This window comes from Neocloeon triangulifer, unplaced genomic scaffold, assembly GCF_031216515.1.
Source record: "Neocloeon triangulifer isolate White Clay Creek 2 clone unplaced genomic scaffold, ASM3121651v1 ptg000008l, whole genome shotgun sequence".
Classification (NCBI taxonomy): Eukaryota; Metazoa; Arthropoda; class Insecta; order Ephemeroptera; family Baetidae; genus Neocloeon; species Neocloeon triangulifer.
Window position 1 is genome coordinate 4,083,463 of NW_026775550.1, and position 20,213 is coordinate 4,103,675.

Genomic DNA, 20,213 nt, shown 5'->3' on the forward strand with positions numbered 1-20,213 from the left:
TTTTTTACTGTTGCCGAGCTTTCTGATTGAGACAAAATCAAATTAAGTCTTCACAACAAATAGAAACGGATTTTTTCTATTGTTGGAAGAACATTGGAAATTTTAATCATTTAATGTTGTAAAGACTTAATTTGAATATGCTAATGTGAAGTTGCTTAAAAGGCTGAAACAACAATCAATGTGTTCGATCCATGTAATAAATTGTTGTGATGCGCGATGCTGTCATCACAAAGTAAACTTCTCCATTCGCCATAAACCATGAATTTCTCACAACATCCAAATTTAAAAAATTCCACATTTTATTTTAAGACCTTTTGTTTTATAGAGGCAAATATATCTTATACTTAGCAATATTTTTCAAATTTCAATCACAGATTCATTTATACATAATAATATAATATTATTATAATGATTTGATTTTTTTTTAATTCTTAAACAGCATCTGTTCATCTTTATGTTCACGTTTTGAGTGTAGTGCTGAGGGACAAAAAATTAACTAATAAAAGAGGTACCTCAAAAACTATAGTGTGTGTTTGGCGTGCATTCGCTAATAAAAGTGCCAAAAGCAATGTCCTTTGTACACGTCACTTGCATTATTTGAATTCATCAACTTGTACTGATCCGATTGACTGCTGCCTATGCATATTTTTTTCACTTTTTTCCTACAATGTGCAATGCATCAAAAAGATTTAATTATGTTAACAATGTTAAATTATTTAAGATTGTAATTTTTGTATGAACAAAATTGAATGCGCACAATTTGCTTGGCCTTCAGTATAGTTTCTTTGCATATTCCCGTCGCAGGAAAATTAATTGTTATCCTGATACGCTTAAACGCATAAATTTATTAATATTTGTAGTAAATTGAAAAGGAGGACAAATTATTGCTGCTGCGTCAAGCCAGCTAAAAATACATCAAGTTGCATCAATTCATGTTTATATGTACAACTATAGAGATTATCAGACTTTTACCTTCAACTATAATGAGATAATATTTTTTTATATTACGTAACTCATCCATTCTTCAAAAAATTCACCCATGTTCACACATGAATTAATTTTGGTGTTCAAACTGTGTCGATTGTTATGAGCTTGTAGGTTTTATTACCCCTTCAGAATTACACAGTATACATTTTTTCTCTTCTAATTTTTCCAGTTGAATTGCAGAAATCAAAGTTAAGGCATCTACAGGCAATCATATCGTACGTAGTTGCAAATTAATAATATAGCCCATTGAAACAGCCCTTTTCGCAAAGAAAAATTAGTGTTGGTCGTACAAATGGCAAAAAGTATAATTATTATATAAATAGGAACACAATATACATCCAATGTAAGTGTCTTCTCTTCTAGTCTTTTATTGACTGAAGTCTAGCAGAATTATTTTTCCCTTGACATGACCATGCTGTCTGCAATTCAGAATGGTTTCGATCACAGCGGCAGTGGCAACTTTTGGTGCGACGCCCATCCCTCGAGAATGACTTTGATTAGAAAGAGCCAGACAGACTTGACCGAGCTTTCGTATTTCCAGTGAAACTTGACTCGTCCAGCAACAACAAGTTGCTTTCAAGCATATCGAAAATGGCAGGCGGAAGATTGTGAATTAATATTGCATGATGCCTGCGCGCATATATTTGAGATCATTCATGAAATCCCTCTCTCGGGTCGACACAGAAAATCTCTTCTCAGTGCGCTTAAAGCCCAAATCACTTGAGAGCAAACAAACAACTGCTTTCCTTGAGTTTCACCTTTGAGCTACAAAAATTAAGCAAGGAAAGCTGGAAAAATGCTACGCCCCGGACGAGGCGACGAGAGAGATTCTTCCCCATCAGAAAATTTAAAACTTCAAACGTTGGCGGCTTTCATAGCTTCCTTCTCGGTGGTCGGAGTGATGATTTGAGTTGGTTTCTTGCCGTTGACCTGCATCACCGTCTTCTTCTCTTTGCGGCTTTTGCTTTTGTGGTTCTTGACTGTCTCGACGAAGGGCAAAATCATGAGGAGAACTCCAGAGACGGCAATAAAGAAGCCGCCTAGGTAGAATGAGAGGTCGTAGTTTCCGGTTATGTCATATATCCAACCTGAATCAAAATTTAAAATACGTTAGTTATTAATTATTTAATTTAGAATACATTATAAAAAAAAATAGGTTTTAGAACCTCACCGGCTAATGGTGGGCCTACAAGATTGGCAATGCCCTGGATGAGCAGCAGAAGTCCGTAACCATTCGTGAACTTGTCCAGTGTGATCAGCTCAACCACAATAATTGATGTAAGCGAGTAATTGGCACCAATGAACAGGCCAAACACGCCCGCAATCACAGCAATGATGTTGTAATCGGTGAAAAGTGGAATCAACGCAGTGGCGGCGCCACAGATGACCATGCAGATGGCGTACACGTGGTTCGCACTGATCCACGTTTTGTCTCCGACCCAGCCAAGCACAATCTGTACAAAAGTTTTCATTGCAAACTGGGCTAATAAATTAAGCAACTCGGTTTACCTCTCCGACCATGTTTAACAAGCCAATGACGCTGATCAACATCGAAGCTTTGTTTTCCGCGAAGCCCAACTCTTTGGCGTAGTCGGCCAGGTAGACATAAGGCACATCATACCACAAGTAGAGGAGAAAGTTCGAAAGGGTGAAGAGCGTGAAGCGAAGATCTGTGAAGTACGAGAAGTCCAGTATGTCCAGCATCACACTCTTGATTTCAGCTAGGCCCGAGTACCACTGAAGAGACAAAAGAATAAGTATTCAAAATCTTAAATAAATAAAAATAGTATCAAACCGTGTCTTTTTCTTCATCAATTGTGGTCATTGAGTTGCGATAAATGTCCGGACAGGACGAAGCTCTCAAGCGGTAGCGATTGATGTTCAACATTGCTCCTCGGTATGTTAGCGAATGCCTTGGAATTTTTCAAAAAATTAATCAACCACCCACGATTTTAGATGGAATAAATACCTGTGAACTCTTAGGTCTTTGAGAAAGGCCGAGTGCAGTTTTCTCGGATGGTGCGAATTCTGCGGAGGGGCAAGAGTGTTTTCGGGAATGGCGAGAGCCGTGTCTTCTTTGCTGCCGCCGGCACTCATACTGTGGGACATGAGCAGGCCAGGGTAGTTTTGCACGAGCACGTCGTACATTGGCCTCTGGGCGGCCAATCGCTGCAGCGCCTCCAGCGGGACTTTTTCGCCGCTCTTGACAAAGGTCGGCAGGGCCACCAGAGAGCTGCACAGGCGGTTCGCTTCCTCTCCGCCGTTTTCCAGGAGTTGCCGAAGTTCGTCCGGATTCGGAAGCTCTGCCGGCGGCGCTGTCGATTTTTCTGTCTCGCTCGAGAGGCGTTTTCGTTGCCTGCTCTGCGGCCGGACGTCGCGCATCAGGGCGCCGCAGACTGCCAGGTTGAGGAAGCAGCCGGCCAAGATGAAAGATGTTCCTTGCCAGCCATACCTAAAAAAAAATAGTCATATTTATAAATGGTTTGTGAAGATTCAAATTAATTATTAGTTGGCATTTGAATAATGATTCTCATCAGATATAGGAATCAACCAAAAATTTAATAAAATCCACCATTCTAGTTTATTATGAAATAAGTTACTTAAATTTCTTCTTCTTATACAGAATCCAAGCGGAAAAAAGCAATACATAGTAAATTTAAAATATGAAATACAAAAATAAATAAATTGATCAGAAAAACTTAATAAAATTAATCTTGAAAAGTCTCTTCTATGATTCCAAAATGAAATCAATCTGTGAATCCCAAATTAATACATATTTTCAAGGAAATGTTGCTAAAATATTTGCCTAAATAATGATTTTTAATTAATTAATGGTTTGCATTAATTGGAAAAATAAACCATCAACCTTCTCATATCATAATGAATGGGTTGGATATAAAAAATTCATCACCGCAGAATTCTTTTTTGCCAGAATTATGAAAATAGACAAAATTGTTTTAAATAAATCAGAAATGCATGAATCATTATTGAGTGCTCACTTTGACAGAAGAAACTGTGTGAGCGGCGCAAAAATAAAAGTGCCAATGCCGCTGCCGCACTGGGAGATCCCGGTGGCCAGGGATCGTCTCCGCTCAAACCAGTAGGCGACGATGACGACGGCGGCAACGTAGCAGAGCGCCAGGCCGAAGCCGGCGATGCCGAAGGTGACTAGCAGCAGCAGCATCGAGTTGCACTGCGAACTGAGCACAAAGCCAGCGGCGGCCAAGACGGCGCCAAACATGGTGACTTTGCGGCAGCCGTAGCGGTCGGTGGCAAACGAGGCGATCGGGCCGCACAGCAGAGGCATCGCCATGAACAACGAGCCGATCCACATGGTGCTGCCCTTGCCGGCATCGAACTTGTCCAAGAAGTCCAGGTAGATGACGCCAAAGGAGAGGGTGATGCCGTCGGCGATCAGGTTGACCATGAACGACGCCGCCACCACAACCCATCTGGAAGGAAAACAATTTTAATTAATGTAAAATAAACCAATTTTTATTTTATTATTTTCAAATGTTTAATTGTTAATTTTTATAGTTAACAAATTTGTCTTTTTTTAATTAATAATTGTATTAATAACTAGCATAAATTATGCTATTTTTTGTATGTAAGAATGTTCACAATTTTATTAATTTTATTTTTTAATATATTCATCTGATCTAATAACTAGAATAAATTATAATACATAATGTATTACTTTTTTATCTAACGATACCTATTATTACATATCGGTGAAATTACTTTAGTTATTCAAAATTGATAAATTAGTTGACTTTATATTTTAAATAATTTATAATTTTAGCTGCTCTAATTATTATCAAACTTACAAAAGAAATAAAAATTTAAATATTAAATTGATTGTATTTTTATTAAATGGTTTTTTTATTTAAAATAAAAATTTTGGTAAAATTTAAGTTATATTTCTTGATTATTTTCAAATGTTTAATTGGCTTGGTTTTAGTACCAATTTAAAAAGGTCTATTAATTTCCAAACTTCCTGAATTTACCTGATACTAAAAGATAAAAAAATTTAATAATTCATAAACTTTAGAATAATTTTTGGCTTCTTCTAATTATTATTCCAAAATGTTATTTAATTCGTACAAAAAAAAATTGAAGTTAAAAGAGTAACAAAAGGCAATAATATTATTTTGGATGAATAAATAAATAATATTGACAATAAGTTTTTATTCCTACGATAATTTTAGATGTAAATTGAATTAAAAATTGTGATGATAATTATTAAAAAAAAAAATCAATAATATTTTCAGTAAGAATTAAAAAAAAACTGCCAGTCATTTTTATAAGCTAGTTTTCTCTGCGTTCTCAAAATTTAGTATTAAATTTGATTAATATAATAGCAGTTTATAATTGAATTTTGTAATTTTGTCGTATTTGAAGGGAAAAATGTACCCCCATCCGCCATCAGGAGGGGCGGCCGCTTCATCGAGTGAGCTGCTGGTGGAGGAGCTGCTGCTGCTGCCGCTGTTGTTGGGCGCCGAGGGCGGGTTGGCGTCGTCGTCGTCGAAGAAGTCGTCCCGCCAGGTCGCGCGTTTGTTGTTGGGGTGCATCGAGGGCGAGGACGCCACATGGGGCACGCTCAGCGGCGCGGGCGGCCGGGCCTTGTTGCTGGCAGGGTCGTCAACATCGGGCGGGTTGGCCAAGGGCACCGCGCTGTCGACAAAAACGGGCACCATTAAATCCAGAGCAAAAAATACACAGAGATAAGAAACTCGAGATGATGATGCTAACACGTGTAGCGGCGTTTCGTACTTGTCGAGTGCGGTAACAAGAAAATGCCCTTAAAAGCCAAAGAGATAAGATAAAATATTATAAAAATGTATAATAAAAAGTGTTTCGTGCGTGTTCCCAACACTTTTTGAATTGAATTAAGTGGTCAGCGGCCAACCTGATTATATTCTTGATCATCGATTTTTTGATGCGCTACTGACGTAAAATTGTGTACAAATTGGAAAAATTATGTCATCAAAAAACATCACTTAAAGGGCGGAGTTTTCTTAGTAAAAAAATAAATTTAAATTTAACCAACAATTTGTCAAGATTAATATTTATTTACGAAATTATATTAGTCTTATTTCTGAAATTTATATGTTTAAAAAAAATCATAATTGAATTATTGAACGATTACAATTATTAATTATTTTAATTTTAACACAATAATTCTCAAATAAATTATAAATAAAAGGGCATTTATAAATTTTATTCAAAGAACCTTATAAAATTATTGTATAATCGACATAATTTGTTAGGAGACCCTTTTATAAGGTCAAGGGTCACGAGGTCAATAACCTTAAGTGACCTGACCTGGATGACCAATACATGGTTCGATAGGAAAAGTGATTTGAAACATTTTTTGTAGTTTCAACTTTTGACGTATCGCTAATAAAAACAGAGTTATCGCTGTTTGAAAATTATTTCCTACGGCGGGAAAGCGATTTTTCAATGTTTTTAAATATTCAATTAAAATTATCTCCAAAACTACAAATAATACCATTTTGTAATTTTAGTATGTTGTTCTACACACTTAAGGCCACATTCTTTTCTATACCTCAAAAATCGTCTGAGGCGTGAATCTTTGTGAAAATTGCGATTAAAAGTGAAATTTGCAATTTAATGACCTTGACCTTCGACCTACGCAAAATTGTCAATAGAAAAGTTGTCTGGCGTAAAAAGTTACGTTTGGTAGAGAAGAGAGCATATCAATATTCTAAATAGTAGCAAAGATGTGGATGAATTATTTGATTTTGGAAAAATCAAATTTCCCGTAAAAATTCGCAATATTTTGACTTAAAAATTTAACAAGCGAGGCCTCTTTACCACCTTCACAGCCTACTTAAAAATTGGAATGGTGTCTCTTTGTCTGTGTTTTTCAGCAATTACCCTTAAAATTATAAAAATGTCCGAAAAAAAAAAATATCAACAAAATATAAAAGTTCATTGTTTGAAAATAATTGGATATTCATAAAGAGAAGTAGAATAATTTATTTTCTTGGCGGATATTTTCGTAATGTTAGCCTCGCGAGGAATTTTGGGACTGGACGCAATTCGACCTACCTGGCCGACCTGCCCAAAGTAAATTCGTTTTCGACGGGCGTTGTGATCGAGGTTTGGACGGCCCAGCAAAGTTTTCACCGCTCGGCGTTCTCGCATCAGACGCTCGCACAATCAAATGTCAGCCGGACGTTTGGAGGGTCGCGAAAAAATGGTGAAATCAAAAGGCACAAACGCACGCCAGCTGACTCGGATGAAAACAAACTAAAAATAGCTGTGCGCTCTCTGTGACGGCGGAATTTCAGCTCTGGAATTGACCCCGCGAGAAAGAGAGAGAGAAAATTGGGCTGAAACTCTCGGCGCACATGAACCGATTCACATAAATAGCATCTGGGCGAAGGAGCCTTTTTATTGCACGACGGCATAACATTGAACTGGTCGCTCTTGACTCGATCCAGGGGCTATTTTCGAACAGCGCCAATTGAAACAATAGCAACGTCACAGCGCCTCCCTCTTACGACTCGCCTTCAAAGTCAAACCAAAATCCAATTACCTGTGATTATTTATTGCTATTTGCTCTCGTCTCAAAGGCAAATTTCAATTCCAATTTACTGGCAAAAAATATAAATGGAAATCAAATAAAACAATCACTTGTACATTTTCCAAATGTTTCAATTCTTCCCATTACGAAACTTTAAAAACCGAATCCATTTTTTTTAATCCACTAATGCTTGAACAAGAAATAAAGGTGAAATATAAGTGATAAAAATAAAGTTTTTGAATTTTTTTTTAATTGTTCGTTTTTTTTTTTTTTAAATTCAAACGATTTAAAAACTCTTTTTTAGCCCTTATTGCTAAATTTGATATTGCGAACACAAAAATAATAAAAGTTAAATTATTAAACATCGCAATTCTTACAATACCTGAATTTATTTATTTTCTATTTGGGTCCGTTGCTAATTGGTGAATAATACCCCGTTTTATAACAGAGCGGCAGTTTCCCAACGGTGAGCGTGTAAGTGTGATTATGCAACCCGCGCCACTTGCGTGCCAAACGGGATGCGTTGAGTAATAATTCAAGGGGATGGACTTTTCTCTCTCTCTCTCACAATCGGAATCCATTTTACTGCGCAATGTTTCTTTTTTTTCTGTGAGCGGATTGAAAAAGCCATTAATCTGACGAGATTGATGCGTCCGAAGCCCGTAAAATAAATCACACCCGTAATATTTATTTGCTTTGCACGGAAGGAAATCGTCGTTTCGATGGCAATCGATATCGGCGGCTTGATGAGATTGTTACGAACGAGTTTTGTCGCCTTCGAAAACCTACAAAACCTGCTTTGACGCAACTGTAGAGTGAGATTATGGCATCTTGTATAAAACTGTTAACGTCGGGCAATCGTTGTGAACACAAACGGCGACTTACGATCAATATTTGACAGACAACTTGTTATTCTCTCTGGAGAATTTTTAAAATGACAAACACACAAGATACAAATCATTATTTAAGAACGGGAATATAAAATTATTATGAATAAATATATAAAAAGTTTGATGGTTAATTAGAAAAAATGGCGATTGAAATTTTTAAACGAATTTTTGTCTGCTGAAATAAAAATTTAATTTTAGACAAATAATTTTAATTCCAAAAAATATTTACTTTTTATCCATTTGCTTTTTTATCCATTGTAATTTTTTTAAATTTGCATGGGGAATAAACAAACAAAATTAAATTACAAACTAAAAATTAGAATTTTAAGCATTTAATTATATTATATTTTTGAAACACTGGTTCTCCCCGTTCCCGCTCAGTTTTTGGATCTCACATTAAATTTCTATCAAATACTTAGATCGATTAAATTTGCTCTGATGGAAACGTGCATTTTAGTCTATGGCAAAATATTTTAGGTGATTATTTTCTATTTTACACATCAACTAAAATGCTCCAAGTTATTTTTAAAATTGTTTTTGGAATTAATTTTGTTTAGAAAAATAGCAAATGTAAGCCGAAAAAATTAAAATTTAAGGAAACCAAAAGTGATTAAATTCAAATGAAATTTCGAATAAAAATTTGAATAGATGAAAGAATTTGTCTCGACTTTGGGTCGCAAAAGATTCGTCAGGCGCCACTTGAAAGAAGCTAATTAAAAAGCGTCTCGGCTCAAAGAGCCCCACAAACGAGAGGCAGCCTGTTGAGTTTAATGTTTAATTTGAGCAAACCGACCGACGAGTATGTCCTTGAGTGCAGGAGAGGCACTTGGCGAAATGCAACCGTTTTGCATCTGGCGAAAAGAGACGAGTCGATTCTCGGGCCCTGCTTTTGGCGGATGCAATTTTTTTTCCCCCAACAGATTATCGCTGCGCGCTCGTGTGACCCGCTTTTCGTGCACATGCATTTTGATGAGTGCAGGGCGATAAAAAATGCAGCGCGGCTTTTCAAAAAAAGCCAAAGCTCTTCTTTCAAATCGGACGGCAAACTGGGTCAAGGGGATGGAAAATAATATAAATTGTGGCGTTGCCGCCGGGCGCGCCGTTTAATCTTTTGCGCCAAAGGCTCTCGTGTTTTAATATCTTTTTGAACGTTTCAATGAAATCGGGGATTCATCTATTTTGATATCAAAATAAAAATAACGGAAGAATAAAATTTTAATTAAACCTTGTAATTCTTGAAAACTGCTTAATTATTCAGTCCATCAACATTATTTCTTTCTTATCAAAAAACTCTGTCATAATTTAAATTGAAAAAATCAAAATCTAAATTTAATATTAACAAAGAAAACCAAAAGGAAAACTCGGAATATAATTAAGATTTCAAAAAACAAATTTTCTTAATTTTTTAAACCTCGGCAAGATTGTTATTATGTTCAATAGATCTGAAAATTAAAAATTGAAGGCACCAAAAGTTAATATAAAAAGACTCAAAATGTTAAAATTACAGCAAATAAACAAATATTTCAAAATTAACAAAAGAAATATATGTTTTTCTTATAATTATAAAAAATAGTTACAATCGTACTAGTATTTTAAATTCATGTTTTTAGTTAAAAATATTTTTGCAAGGTTACTCGAACAGGTTCTAATTGAAAATTCATTCCAGAGCTGCTTTAATTATTATAAATATTACATGATAACATGGAATTTTTTAACATTACAACAAACAGGCACTATTTTTTTCTTTGAATAGTTGAAGACAGGTGAAAATTGTAAGAGCTAAATCAGGCAAAATGTTTTCTTACAAGGCCGATCAATTTCTAAATCTGGCTCGTTCATCAGAGGTTACCGAAAATTGACCTTGACATTTAACAAAGTCTTGGGAGAAGACAAGAAAAATTCAATTAATGTCAATCGATTAAAACCTAAAAAATTAAAAGTTTGGTTTGAATAACGCCCTCGTTTTGAGAATATTGGCCTGACGAACAATCAAGCATTTTTAATTTCCCTGGGAAGATTTTCCGCTTCTGGCTTTCGCATTCAAACTTGATGAAAAGCAGAGCAACTTTCAAAGTTTTCAGAATAATTTAGGCCTAAAGGTGTTCAAGCACGAGACGGCGAAGTTGTGCGGTGCCTTAGCTCAAGGGGCGTTTAATCGATTGCCAAGATCGAGGGAGCAGCCATAAAATATTTACACAGGCCACTAACTATAAGCGACGCCACTTGTTCCGCTGACGATTCGGTGTATTTTTGGTCCGGTGTTCACGAAAGCCAGCCAAGGGTAAGGTCGCGAGAGGACGTTCCATAAATGGAAATTAATTCGGCAGCTCGTTGGAAAATCCACATGCGATGGCGCAAGAAGAAAATTGCCTGTATTGGACGATGTATGATTTGAATTTCCTCGGAAAAAATGTTTTGACACAAATTTGATTATTTTAAGGTTAGTTAAATTCATTCTAATTTATATTTAAATTGGACGTATAAATTCTAGGTATTATTTTATCATTGAATTTATCACGTTCCTAAAAACGGTTAAAAAAATAAAAAGAGAGCAAAAAGAATATAAAAAGATTAAACAACTTATTGATGAATTTTATTATTTTTGTTGTTTTTTACTCTCTTTTTTCACTAGTTTTGTACCATGTCGCGCGTCGCAATGAGTAATTACGTCGTGGTGACGCCTCATAAGTCAATAAAAATCATAAAAATAAATTTATTTGAAGAATTAATAAAAAAAGGAATTTACTGATTATATTGACAGCGGTTTTTCCTGCATGGGTTTTTGCTTATTAATTAACTAGATTTATAAAAAATTAGCCAATGTTGTAGACATTTAAAAATTACTGCAGGTATAAACATTAAAAAATAATTGTTTAATAATAATTGAATTTTTTGCATAGTAAAAAAATTTGATTTTTCTCATGAAGAGAGTTTTGGTTCAAAATGATTTCAAATTAAAGGTCAATTTTTCAGTTTTTGAGTGATTTCTTAATAAGTTGGTACTTGTTAATTTTTTTATTATTGCTGTTTATTTGTTGAAAATGTTACATCACATTGTTAACATTCAATTGTTGACAACAATTTATTTGAATAGAAAGGAATTTGTTAGGAAAAAAACGGCAGCAACACTATAGCAAGAATTATTATAATAATTCTGTCAAATTTTTTGATACGGTGCAATATATTTAATTTTAAAAAAAAGGAATTTTGTGTTTTAACAATTTTCCGAAAACTAAAATTTCACAAAATAAGGCAAATTCAAACTAAATTTCTGAGCTAGCAAATTGTTTAAACTTTAAATATCTTTAACAAAATGTCAAATTTAATTTCCTTCCATTTTTATAATGAAATCAAATAATTAAAAAAAACCCGTGGTTAAACGCGGCTTTGCAAAGAAGACCAAGAGCGCGCGCGACTGCAATGCGGCTCTGGCAAATCATAAGCGGCGCCGATCCCTGCCTGCGTTAAAATGTGGTACGTACATGAACGTCATCCCTGGCGGCCTCTGTTTGTTTCGTTGTTGTTATATTTAACACTTTTTCGGCCGAACGGAGGCAGGACACATCGGACAAGAAGAAAATCAAAATGGTTCGGACGAGTCCAACGATCGAACGTTGCTTATCGGCGACTGCGATTTCTCCGTTTTCTCGCGATTATGAAGCACATTGTCAGTCAATGACATTGAAATCTCGCGGAGACGACGCGCAGCAATGGCGGGGGCCGACCAGAAAATTGGATTTGTGTAATGCCAAGAGTATTACAGGCCCCGAGAGAGAGAGAGAGAGAGAGAGAGAGTGAGAGAGAGACACGGTGGTGGGAAATATATAAATGAATTCGGGGAGAAGTTCGCTTTAAGCAATTTCAAGGATGCTCAGCAAAAAAAATCACTTATTTTTATAAATATTGAAATTCCGAATGGTTTTTAAATATTATTAAATTTATTAATTTTCAGTTGGGGAAATTTTGATTTAATTAAAACAATTGAAACAAAAACAAGACGAAATTTTAGCTAAATTATAAATTGTTTAAGTAAATTGCGCATCAATGTCTGTGTCTACTTGCAATTGTTAAAATGTGACAAGAAAGTCGCCCTTGGCAAACAATAAATGCGTAACAACAGAAATGAAACCGATCAGGCTTCTTGTGTTATGTGGCTCGGCGATTTGTGTGCAGACGATTGCTTCGTCTTTTGAATTATGCAAGGTCGCGACGCATCACACCACACATTCGACGGACTGCAAATTTCAGAGTTCAATACCAGAGGCGAACAAAATTCACAAAACTGATTTCGCGCGTGTTGCGTAATCTTATCGAAAGATGAATCTGTTTATTCCAAGTTCAAAGGAGGAAAAAGCCGGACTAATAGAAGACTTTTGGCCTTGGAGATAAAATGGTTATTTGATGAATTCTAAAACGCTTCTCGTATATTAATTAATTATTGACCTATCTAAAAATAAACACCGACGACGCTGAATTGCTTTTGTGTGTTATAACCAAACGTTTAATTGGAACGCTGCTTATCTCCTCTCTAAGCACACATTTGTCCATTAAACCAGAGATACTGTTGCTTCGAGGTGTTGAGGGGAGGATTTGGCCAAAAACTGGCCTGATATATTTCGATGGTAATTTATCTTTTCATTGGTTAGAAGATTTCAGTTCCAAGGAGACAAAATACGAATAATTATATTTATGAGAACTGAATCTTAGAAATTTTCTAAAATATTTTTTTTGTCTCAAAATTGGCCCGATCAAGTGTTAAAAATTTCAGCAAATCACGTTTCAATTAAAGTAGAAAAATAAAATCAATAGGTCAGTCGACATCTAAAATTTACATTGATCATATGGGAAAAAGTCGAGAAGTTTTATTTACAGTGTAGATTAAAACTACACTCCTCGCTATAATGGGCTGTCGAAATTTCTCCTGTGGCGTTTAAAAACAATATTTGTGGCGAAAAATTATTATATCATTCTTCTAAAATGGGAGCTTGACACGAATTACGAAACACCACGCGTCGTGTATGTCAAAGGTCGGCGCGGGGTGTCGGGGCGAGGGCTGCAAACTGGGATACAGCGAACGTAATCTAATAGCTGTGCAGCTCGAACTGGGGCAGAAAGCTGCTCGAGTGCCACTTTCTGCACAGCGCGGACGGGGCTGTGGCATTGTCATCGACTGTTTTTATTATTTGCAAAAACTAATGGCAAATTAATGCATTCTGGACATTTCACAAACGAGTCGTTTTCAAAATTAATTAAATACATAACTGAATTATATACATTTCTTTGCGCCGGTTTTAATTAATTTTTAAATCAATTACAACTGTTAGGAAATAACTTGAAAATAATTAAACTTTCACCTGCATGCTTGAGATCTCTTCTCAATCTTAAATTTAATTAAAGTGTCAAAATGTTTCATCTGTTTACCAACAAAACTGCAAAATATAACCTTTTTAAAGATTTTTATTAGAATTTAATTTGATATCTGTTTCCTTTATCTTTATACAATATTCAAAGCATCATGAATTATGTATATTTAAATCAAATATAATAAAAATTTTAAAAAAATCTGAAATTTTAATTTTTTTTCTATCCGACAGACTATAATTTTGCGCTTAGTTAATAGAACTTTTAGTAATTCAAAGAAACTAAATTACAAAAAAATTTGAATTTTATTTGGAAAATTAATATGGCTTGAACCAATTAAATTCAAGATTTCTGGACTAACAATCCGTTTGTTATGCAAAAGCTGGCACGGTTTCGCTTTCCAGCTTGTTTGCCTCTGTGTTTACGCGGCTCCGTGAGAATTCCTCTCGAGATCGATGCTAATTCTTGCGCCTGCGCCCGCTATTGCGAATTGCACACACAGCTCGGACACTCGGCCTGGCCAAAATTTGGCGCTGTGACAATCAGGCGCGTTTCGGGCCGCAATCAATCACCTTTAGCGTCGGACACGAGTTGCCGGACGAAAGTTTGCCGCCCGGAATATTGTCATGATAAATTGCTGCGGCACAATTTCCAAGAAGGAAGGGAGAGGACAAATTTAATTAGCATTTTGATCCGTTGTGTGCACAATTTTATACCAAGTAATTAGTTTAAAGTTTCATGAAATAATATACATTTATATTATGACTCTGAAGCATAATAAGCCATATTACATTTGATTTAATTCAATTATTTTTTTTAAATTAATTTTTTAATTTTTTTACTGACTTTTAATCATAATTATATTTGCTTGTAATTGTGTAATTTCACCTTTTAATTAAAAAAGTTATAAAAACTAAACTTTTATAAAGATCTTATTTCATTCTGGGGAACTTGTTGAAAAAAGTTTTGAATTTATATTCGATTTATTTCCACTTTTTAATTTATTTTCAACTTTTATGTTCAATGAACCTGAATGGAGAGAAAATTATAAATAAAATAATAATAATAATGAAAAAAAAATCTCATTGTGCGCCTCATTTGAATCAACTATTTAATAAAACAAGGGTTTCCGAGGACTTTGCTGCTGAATAAATTTTAACGAACCAATCAATTACTTCCAATTATCGCAATTCACGAATCGGAAAATTGAATTTGCACAAGCAAACGAGCTTTTTTCTCACATCGCTTGTTTTGCTGGCGCCAACCGGTGGCGGCCGCGACGGTGCGATTTTCACTTCACAAAGAAGAGTTTTCGTGTGCAATCGATAAATTCGCTTTCAAGTGGCGCGGTTAGTTTTCTAGTTCAAGGCTGGCAACGCCATTCATCTCCGCCTCCCTTGGCCGCTCCACTCACGGGGCAGCTCTTTTCCGCGATTCTTCTTCTTCTTCTTCTATGTGTGAGAACCAGAGACGCCTGCCACTTTTTCAAGGGGCCACTCGAATGACTCGGAGCAGAGCAAAGTTACAAACACAACACCAAAGTCTCACTCGACGTGAATGTGCGACTCGGCAAGAAACTTGACCGCAAGAGCGAAACGGGGAAAAACCATAAGCGCGAAAATATTATGCGCGGAAATATATTTTTTGAGGCCGGTTTCAAGTTCATAATTTGAGAAATCACCGGAAATTGCCACTATTTGACACGAATTTTCTAAAAAAGGTCAACCTACATAGTTTAAATAAAAAATAATAATTTTAAATCTTTCATGACGCACAAATTTGTATTTGCCTCGCCTTACAAGAAATATATGAAATTTTGAAAGTCCAAGATAGGCAAGGAAATTAAATTTTGAAATTGTTGGGAATTTTGAATAAAAATTGATCTAATTATTTGAGTCAATGCTCAGACGCATACCAGAGCACATAAGATAACTATTTCCTTTGTTGGTTCATGAAAACTGTTTTCAAGTTGAGGCTGTCAAATGAATTGCCATAGAATTTATGTGTGAAAATAAAATATCACTGCTGGAAAAGACATTTTTAAAATGTTTCTGATTTCTTTTGATTTTAAGCTCCTTTTTTTGAGAGCATTTCTAAGATGAGCTCTAATTTCTTTTATATCGAGCTCATTATTATTATGGCGTACAATATATTCTGGGCAGGCAATGTAGTTTGGTAAAAAATAGATATAAAGAAACGAAAACTAAATCAAAAATTGGTTGAAAAATATTCAATTCTCCTCACACAAAAATGGAAGAAATGAAATAGAAAGAAAGCAGTTTATCAATGAATTTAAAAAATAATCTAAAATTATTGTTTACATTTATCATTTATGAACATTTAATCAAGCAAAATATTTAAGTTTTGTTTCAGCTCAATTTAGGGTGATAATGAAGATTGATTTGGAGAAATATTCAGCAATTTTATCCAAAATTTTGATCATTTAAATCTTCATTAGAATATTTCCTTTGAAGAAGTTGACACTCGAGGGGATGATCATGGAAATGAAGCCCAAAAGGTTTGCTTAATTTCATTAAATAATACTTCATTTAAAAAAAATTAATACGTCTCAAAGGAAACGGATAGAAATAACATCTACATAAAAAAATATTTATAAATTTAGAGATCAATCTTCATGAAAGCCACCTTGTTTAATTTAGTTGAGACTGGTATTAATGACGATCGAATGCAATTCATATTTAATATTGCAAATTTTTTACAAATTTTAAAACTGGTTCTGTAAAAATTAAACTTCAAATTGTAAATTATTATAAATAAATCATTGTAATTAGAAGAGGAGCAATTAATTAATTTGTTTAAATTTTGAATCTTTTCTCAATTCAATACGAATTTGAATAAATAATTTGAAAATGCATCCATTATCAATAATAATGAATAATTGGAGTCAATCATTAGTCAATATTAGTAAATTACCCAACACTATTCAATTGATATAACTGAAAAATCAACTGTCAATAAAATCTACAACTTCTTCAATGAAAATACAGAGAATCAAAAAACAAGATTTCCAACGAAAAACACGATTTTAGATTAAGAACTGATCAAATTCACACTTACAGGGTCATTGCGGCGTCAAGTGGTCCATTCCATTTTCGCTGTATGTAAGGCACTGACGGCTGCACTCGCTGATAATGAGCGTGTGTGTCGCAAAATCCGCGTCACTAATCGGAAGGCAGCTCCGTATCACGCATTTCCAGCGGCACAAATGACGACGCTCTCGGCAGTGCCTCCGCCCGAGCATAAATTATGGAAGGAGAAAAAGAGAACGCGAGTGTGTGAGACGCGGCCGAGCTGCAGACACTGAATTAAAAAGTTCAATTTCCAGCTCAGCTTTTGACCTCTGCAGGAGTCAATCAGATGGACAAATGGACGGACAATCCCCCCCCCCTCCCACTTCAACGAGTCTCAAATTCCCAATTAAAAAGAAATGACCAAATAAAAAATTAATTCTCTCACGACTGAAATTCGAGCCGCGAGATATAGAGAAATTTGACTCTTATTATGTAACTTTTATCTCGGCACGCGGACTTTGTTCTATTTAGTCTCGACCGATTGAAAAAAATCCGTATAAATGTAAATTCGTCGCAAACTTTCTCTCAGGTTTGATTTTTTGCAAATTCGCTTCGCCAAGGTCCTGCCAGCACGTCGACGGCGCGTGAGTCCCGCCCGGGGATGAGCTCTCAAGTACGTGGTTTAATTTATCAGTTTATTTTATGCCGCGTTTCGCAACTTCCAGCCACTCCAGAGCAGATCCCATTGCACCGCACCGAGTTTATTGACAAGCGCGTTGCGAGACTTACTTAGGTGACTCTAAATTGCTCAACAAAACGTCTCAATTTAATTAAAATAAAATAAAAATTGAAAGAAAAGAAAAAAGTTATTACAAAAATTTATAATTTTTCTTAATAATTTAATAAGTAAGTTATTGGAATAATCAAGGAAATGAACTTTTAGAATTGAGTCGAACTGCAAAAACTTGTTCGAGTTGGAGTCCAATTGGCAAAGTTTTATGTATTTGAAAAAAGAACGTTTTTGTCAAAATTGATTTTTATTCTTCCAGGTTTTAACTGTTTAAATAACAATTAATATTGAAAATTAATTAATAAATATTTTTAAGCGTTGTAACTGAATTTTATTTTACTTGGAAAAACTTGATTTGAACGTTTTATAATAAATAAATTTACCAAGGTTTAAATTAATTACTTTCACTGGATTTTTAATTAATTTGAGAATTTAAGACTCAATCTGATATTCGAGCTTACTTAAATCATTACAAAATTAACAAGTTAAGGAATAATTTTCAATTGAGACAAATAACTTTTTTTAAACAATTTTTGTCTGCAATCTGGGTTTTTTCATGAGTATTTAATTCACTTTTCTTGTCGACTAAAAAAACTATTTATGATTAAACAACAGAAACGTGGTTTATCTTCCAAATAAGAATTCATTATAATACAAATTTTAATGTTATCTGATCTGTTTAGAAAAAAAAACTTGATATAAATCATTAACAACGTTGTAGATTATCAGGAAATAATGTTGTTTGTTTCTTGTGTCGTCGCAGATAAATTTCCTGGCAACACTAATGCGACTCTGGCGCAGCTGCCATGATTAATGCAGTCGGCGTTTGACCCACGTGCGATCGTAAACACCGACTCAAGGATTCGCGACGCATAAAAAAATGAACGAGACACATCATTTATATCTCCAGCGCTGTATGCAAAATTACGCGAGTTCGGCATTGAAAAATTTCGGTCGGCAACCTTCAAGATCCGAGAGCGTTGGCTGACATTGACCGATATCTAATCTTTCGTCCCAATCGCTGCCGAGAAGAAGAAGAAGAAGAAAAGCTCCAAAGAATAAAAGCAGAGCGCTCTTTCTCTGCCGAACTTGACCCACTTGAATGACGCAAAATACGCTATTCGAAGGCAAAAAAAGTGTTCAATTTTTACTTGTTGAAATGAATATTCATTGGCATATATTTTCATTTTTTATACAAGCTAAGAACTTCTCTTAATCTTTTTAAGTAAAAAGAGTATTTTATAACAATTTTAAAAAGTCAGTTTGTTTAGATAATTAAATTGTAGGTGTTTATTTCCATAATTTTTTCTACATTTTTGGAAAATTTATGGACTCTTTTGTAGTTTTCAATTTTATATTAACTAGAGTCCATAATCCCTTCCTGTGTATTGCATGCATTTTTTTAATTTTTATTGAATTATCAACAGGATATAATTTTAATTTAATTACCACAAGCAACATAAAAATACATTATTTTGATAATTTCCCTATCTTTTCCTTTCTTTTAGTTTGTCAATGGATTAAAATAAATTAACGAAAAAATTACTTCTTTCACTTGAATTTTGACAGCAGTAAAAATAATAAATATTGAAAGCCGCCATAAGTTTGATGTGACCTTAAAATAGCATATTGGTATATTTCTTAATTCTGTATGAAATTATTCGTAGATCTTTGTTTTTTAATTCATACTGACGATTCAGTACATAATGGCATGTAAATCACGAATAGAATTCCGTTTCCATCATTGGAAGTTCCGCAAACAGTTCAGTTGCGATTCCTGCATTACAATTATGTTTTTGCCAAGTGCAATAAATAAACAATCCGGTTTGCTGTTTGCAAAAATGGCAAATCCGACAATAACAAGATGTACTTAAACGGTATTAATCGCAACCGACTAGAAAAACTAATCACGTTTTATCAAAACAAAAATCAACTTTTTCTTTCTTCATCTATAATGTTGCAATAAATAGTTTTGTCAATTTGCAAAACTCACCTCGATCAGGTGCTCTCGCATGTCGGATGGTCGCCGATTTGCTTTGACTCATTTGACAAATCGCAGTCTGTCATGACTTCGGGCGTGTTGCGCTTCTTGTTCGCTTTTGTTTACTTTTTTACGTTCGGACGAGCTAACTGCAGGGGCTGCTGAATTTTGATCCACCAAGATTGCGGCCTTAAATTCTCTCTAATATCACAGCCCGCGAGTGGCCGAAACTAATTGACTGGCCAAATCTAAATCAACAAACGAAAATTTCGCCAGGTGGAAACGACATCTCGCGCACCACCAGCCCTAGCTGCCTGCCTTTTGCTCGTGAACTGTTCTCGCCAGCTCGGGTTGCTGCGATTTTTAAGGTCGATTCCGCAGCCTCCGGACCTGCGCAACTCCCCCGCGCGCTCGCCCGTCCTTGGACGGCCTTCTGCGTGCGTTCGCCGAACGCGACGCGTCCTTGACCGACTCAGGTCAATCCCAGGTCAGGTCGAAACTCACCTTTCAGTGGCCGCCGTGCAGATTCCTGAGGATCTTCCTGGAGACAGGGTGCGAAAGTGTGTGGAAATTGGAGCTTCGAACGTTCCCGCGCTACGCCCCCGTGAGAGCCACGCCC

General features: G+C 35.2%; 1 protein-coding gene across 7 annotated transcripts; it reads right to left on the reverse strand.

The window, feature by feature from the left end:
* Positions 1–1,081: 1,081 nt before the first annotated feature.
* On the reverse strand, positions 1,082–20,183 carry LOC132194605 (monocarboxylate transporter 9-like). Of its 7 annotated transcripts, none has more exons than XM_059615994.1 (8): positions 20,099–20,183; positions 5,401–5,661; positions 3,987–4,439; positions 2,957–3,439; positions 2,783–2,900; positions 2,497–2,724; positions 2,159–2,441; positions 1,082–2,075 (listed from the first exon to the last, which is right to left on the reverse strand). In XM_059615994.1, exons 2-8 carry the CDS (start codon positions 5,556–5,558, stop codon positions 1,843–1,845), a joined length of 1,956 nt encoding a protein of 651 aa, XP_059471977.1. In that variant the 5' UTR covers positions 5,559–5,661; positions 20,099–20,183; the 3' UTR covers positions 1,082–1,842. The 7 variants fall into 7 exon arrangements, with proteins under 7 accessions (XP_059471977.1, XP_059471975.1, XP_059471974.1 ...); XM_059615992.1 differs by lacking the exon at positions 20,099–20,183 and adding an exon at positions 19,607–19,944; XM_059615991.1 differs by lacking the exon at positions 20,099–20,183 and adding an exon at positions 16,870–17,088.
* Between the last annotated feature and the right edge of the window lie 30 nt (positions 20,184–20,213).

Excerpts from the sequence above, each read along its gene's own strand:
- LOC132194605 (XM_059615990.1), bottom strand. Across the intron at positions 3,440-3,986 it reads ACACAGTTTCTTCTGTCAAA|GTATGGCTGGCAAGGAACAT; the intron begins GTGAGCACTCAA and ends ATTTTTTTTTAG. Across the intron at positions 2,442-2,496 it reads TGTTAAACATGGTCGGAGAG|ATTGTGCTTGGCTGGGTCGG; the intron begins GTAAACCGAGTT and ends ACTTTTGTACAG.